Source organism: Myotis brandtii, unplaced genomic scaffold, assembly GCF_000412655.1.
Source record: "Myotis brandtii unplaced genomic scaffold, ASM41265v1 scaffold317, whole genome shotgun sequence".
Classification (NCBI taxonomy): domain Eukaryota; kingdom Metazoa; phylum Chordata; class Mammalia; order Chiroptera; family Vespertilionidae; genus Myotis; species Myotis brandtii.
The window spans coordinates 2,247,711-2,252,715 of record NW_005362155.1 but is presented as its reverse complement, the minus strand read 5'-3'; the positions used below and the strand labels follow the sequence as shown (position 1 = coordinate 2,252,715).

Sequence of the window (5,005 nt, the reverse complement as noted above, 5' to 3'; positions counted from 1 at the left end):
AAGATGCATCGCCAGCTTCCTGGAGGTTTCTGAGATTTGTCATGTTCAATTTCAGACACGGTGCCCAAAAGGGAGGGTGGTCTCATCACCCCCCTGGGATGGAGATGGGGCTCCACCTTGGGTTGGGGTCTGGCTGGGTCCAGGAGCTCTGATGGCCCACGTCCTCCGAGGCTCAAAGAGCCCACCTCTGCCCCGGCCAAGTGCCTTCAAAATGGGGCCCGAGGGCCTCGGAGCCCCACACCCCCCAGGCTTAGGGAAAGCAACAAACAATGCAGCCCGTGTAGATAGAAAGCATTTTTTTTTTTAATTTTATCAAATCAATCTGTACAAAAGTTAGCATGGCTTGGTCAGAAAAGTAGTGAAACACCACAGCAGGTAAGTGAGAGCAAAAGTCCAAACTCAACACTGAAAAATAGATTGCATAAAAACGAGTGTGCTGCAGTTCCCCACCCCCACCCACAGAAAGAGATATGCAAAAAAGACTTCTCTAGAAAAAGGTAGGAAAGTAGAAAAAGTAAAAAGAAGCAACTTCTTCCATGTATTTAAATTTACAAAGTTTAAAGGCACGAGTTTCCATAAAATTGGCAGTTATCATAGCTCAGCGTACAGCGGAAGCAGTACAGGTAAGTCAGGTATTATTCAGCTAAAATGAAGAATCTAAAAACGCTTAGTGAAGAAGGTTTTAGTTTCACAGCTTGGAGGTGGCGCCTGGCTCCTAAGAGCCAAGATTAACGTGTGTCTGAAGCCACCACATCCCAGGAAATTCCCGTCTCTACCGCTTAGCACGGTTGTGGGCAGGGATGAAACTCAATGATGTCCCTGCCTCCTAAATCTCAAGTCAATACCTGGTGCCAGGAGCACCCCAACCTGATCAGAGACACTACAAGGCAAATTCCTTCTCCCTCACCGTTCCCAGCAGCCTCCAGGAAGCCTGGGCCCCGATCCAGGGTCCCAACCCCGCCTGCCCTCCTGGCCCAAGTCCTCAGCTCCCAGGCTTCCATTTTATCTTAAATTCTACTATCTGCACAAATTACTTCATTCATTAAAGATAAAATAATACAGGACATAAATACATCTTAACAGCTTTCAAAACAAATCAAACACGTTTGAGCTTCAAGAATTAAAAATTTAAAAAAAATAAAATAAAAAGAGAGAAGTGTTAATCACAGCCAAACCTTCCTCGGAAGAGCCCTAACTACAAGGAACACCTCGGAACTAACAAGCTGGTCCCCAGAGACGCTCCTGCAGACACATCCCCGCCAAGGTGCTCTTGCGGATGCATCCCTGCCCAACTGCTTCTGCGAACGCATCCCCACCAAGGCTGCGGGTGTGCCCTTTCGCCGCGGAATTCTCATCCATTGGTCCTGGGAGTTCTTGGTGCTGAGACTGGCCAGGACCTCAGAACGAAGGGGGCCTGGAGACCCAGTGCCTCTTCCCTCCTTTTGTCCTTTGTACCGTGGCTCCATAAGGCGCTGGTGTCGGCGCAGAAGAGGGACCAAATGGCCATCCTTCGTTTCGAAGTTGCCAGTCACCACAAAGAGAGAAGAGGGCAAGAGGGCTTTGTCCATTAACGGATTTCGGAGATCTGGACGCAAAGCAAAGGGGCTCGGTTGGTCTCCTGCACACGTCAGCAGGCACTTGATAGAGTTGGGCACACACGGCTGCCTCTTCTCACCTCGCTGGCCAACACCTCCGGGGAGACCTCAGATGCTCTGTCTTTTCAGAGATAAAGGTTCTCCTCTGCCCACGCCGGCCCCCTCCACTCAACCATGGTGCCTTCAGGGTCTGGTCAGGGTGGTATACACGGGCTGGTCCCAGTTACTGGGGGGGCTGTGGGCAGGTGGCACAGAGAGGCTGCTGAGCAGCGGTGAGGTATAGGGCCGGCGGGATGAGTGGAAGTAGGGATACTGGTAGAGGCTGGACGGGTAGCCAGCGTATGGGTTGTAGTAGTTGGGGGCCTGCAGGTCGGTGTAGTCACACTGTGAGCTGGTGAAGGAGCTGGCAGCTGCTGCCGAGGCGGCCGTGGTGACATTGGCCTGGGCGCTGTAGGAGCTGTAGTCGGTACGGCCTGGAGAGCCGTGGGACTGGTCGCCGTAGTGGCCAGGGCTCAGCTGCTCCGTCTTGATGTGGGGCCGAGGGGGACCTGCTTCGGTGGGTGATGCGGAGGCCGATGGGGCTCCCTTGTGGGCCCACACGGGGGATGCTCCAATGCCCGCGGACCCGGAGTGTGAGTAGGAGGCACCCCCATAAGAGCCAGAGGTGGAAGGCTGGCCCGGCTCTGTGGGCAGGGCCGAGTGGCCGTTGAGGGGCAGGTACTGGTCAAACTCGTGGACGTCGAAGGTGTCCATGTTGCCAATGACCTCACTGCTCAGCTCTGAGATGTCCACGTTACTGAAGTCGATGTTCTGGCGCCCACTGTCCACCAGGCGGCGGCCTTCCAGCTTCAGCTCTTGCTTGCCCCCTTGGTGCAGGTCCGTCTTGGGGGTGGTAGGTGGGGTGGGTGGCCCGTGGGTCTGCCCTAGGGTCAGAACACATTGCAGGGATGAATGCCCCTTCTGTGGGGTGGGGGGTGGGGCTGGCAGGGCCGGCAGGCTGGCGACATGCACACGGGAGGAAAACCAGCCCGCTAACAGCCGCAGGTAGGAATCAACAGCTTTTTGTTCCTGTACATTTCCCAGAAATTCCAGCAAAACCAGACCCAGACCTCACTCCCTGCCTGAGAAAATTCCGTTAGGCACTGTTCTATGGAAAGACCTGGGGCCAAGGAGGCCCCACGGTGAACACCAGAGTGGAGAAAGAAGAGACGACCATGTTTAGGAAGCTCTCAAGGAGCGCCCAGCCTGTGCATGTGATAGCAACACAATCCACACAAAACCTGTCCATGGCTTTAGCCAGCTTCGGGGCCAAGACTGCACCCCGGTCAGCGGGTTCCTGAAGCGGGGCTGCTGACCACCATGCTGGCAGCAGAACCAGCAAACAGGCCAAGGGAGGCAAAGGTGCCTTCGGTTAGGACAGAAGCCCTATGCCACAGGGTGCCAACCAGGCAACTGTGAGACCCTCCAAGCTCAGAGGGGCTAAGCAGGGTACCCACTCACCCCCAGAGCACGCATGGGAAGCAGCTGCCACTGGGAGCTTTGGGGGGATACCCAAGGAAGGTTTGGCCCTCTTGTGGGTGCCTGCCCTGGGAGTGAGCCCCTGTCTCCTCCCCGCCCCCGCCCGCCACTGCCCATCTCTGCCATGTCCAGAACCCCCACTTCTCCCGTTGGCGATTCTCAGACGCTGGGGGCCCCAGGAGCCAACCTGTATGGTCCCCATGGTGGTGTGCGTCGCCAAGGCCCGAGTCAGTCTTGTACACAGCACCGCTGGGGTGGTGGCCCAGTTCGGCGCCTGAGTCCGAGTCACTCTGGCCTGTCTTGACGCTCTTCCTCCGGCGCGGCTGGTACTTGTAATCGGGGTGGTCCTTCTTGTGCTGAACCCGCAGCCGCTCGGCCTCCTCCACGAAAGGGCGCTTCTCACTCTCACTCAGCAGGCTGCAGAGCCAAGGGCACAATCAGGATGGCAAGGGCGTCCAAGCCAGCACCCGTGTCCACGCTGCCTGGGAGCTAGACTGTGCCCAGATGAAGTACAAGAAGGGGACCCGGATGACCCTGACCAGGAAAGCATGCGTGTACCCGAACCTTGGGGGACACCAGGCAGTGCTCCCCCTCTCTGAGCCATGGGGCCAGTTGGTGAGATCTGTGTGCTCAATAAAGTCACAGAAGGAGCGATAACAAGACCCAAATCTCATCTCCTTCTTCCTCTTCTGACTCCCCCAGCCTGTGTTTGTCTCCTCCCTTATGGGCGCTCTAAGGCAGGCGGGGGAGGAGGGCAGGACCCAGCTGAGAATATGCTAGGGACAAAGCGAGCTTTCCAGGATCTCAGGGGGGACTTCTCAGGCAGCCGGGCTTCTCGGACCTCCAGAAACTCTGACAAAATTCAGTGGTTCTCAACGAGTCTCAGACCACACACTGGCCTCTCAGACTCTTCCAGAAGCTCACTTGTAACTGCCTGCAGACAGGGCTTTGGGGCACAGAGGCACAAGTCCACGATGCCCCAGACAGACAGATACAGGAGCACAGAAGACAAACATGCAAGCGTTGATCGCCCACTCATGAGGTGAGGGGCAGAAAACAGTGAACGGGTGCCCTGAACCCAAAGCCATCCATTTTAAAACCAAGCAGAGAGCGTTTGGTGGGGTGGGCTGCCCTGAGCAGCAACTTTGTCACTGCTGCTGTCCAACTTTCTACAAAAGCCACCAGCCTCACCATGCCAAAGTGTGCAGCTGTGTGGGGAAGGTGCCAGCAGAGCAGACCTCCCTCTGCCCTTTCCAAGGAGTGGCACCTCCAGACACAGCATGCTGCCCACCGCTGTGTCCTGCTCCCAGACCGAGGCAACCTTTCCTGGGGGAGGAATAGACTTCCAAGCTCTGAGGCCAAATACCCCCCACCCCCAACTCTGCATGCCAGCCACCACCTTAGGCAGGCTATTCCCATTCCAGGCTCCAGGAATGTGGCAAGGGTGCCACACTCCTGCTGCTGCCTTCTGTGGGCCCACACCCGGAGGGCCCGCGCCTGGTCCCTGCTGGCCAGAGGGTGTTTTTCCACTAGGGCTCGCCCTGGGAACAGCCACTGGGAGCAGGGCCGAGACCGGGCGTAGCGCCACCTCCCCGAGCCCCCCAGAACTCACTCGCAGCCCCTGTCCCCGGACTGGGGACACTCACCGCCACAACTTGCCCAGTGTCTTGCTGAGCTCGGCGTTGTGCAGGTGCGGGTACTGGTCGGCCAGCTTACGGCGTGCCGCTTGCGCCCACACCATGAAGGCATTCATGGGCCGCTTCACGTGTGGCTTGGCCTTGAGCGCGCCTCCGCCTCCGCCGCGCACAGGCATGGGCACTAGGCTCCAGTCGTAGCCCTTGAGCACCTGCGACACGGCGTCGCGAATGCAGGCTGGGAAGCGTTCGTCCGCC

At 57.4% G+C, this 5,005-nt stretch overlaps 1 protein-coding gene across 1 annotated transcript; it reads right to left on the bottom strand.

The window, feature by feature from the left end:
• Nucleotides 1-281: 281 nt before the first annotated feature.
• Nucleotides 282-5,004, bottom strand: SOX8 (SRY (sex determining region Y)-box 8; the record flags this gene model as incomplete). The annotated part of the gene is made up of 3 exons (XM_005870427.2): nt 282-2,518; nt 3,301-3,530; nt 4,760-5,004. Coding segments are annotated over 3 exons (1,215 nt in total), but the record flags the coding sequence as incomplete, so codon positions are not given.
• Between the last annotated feature and the right edge of the window lies 1 nt (nt 5,005).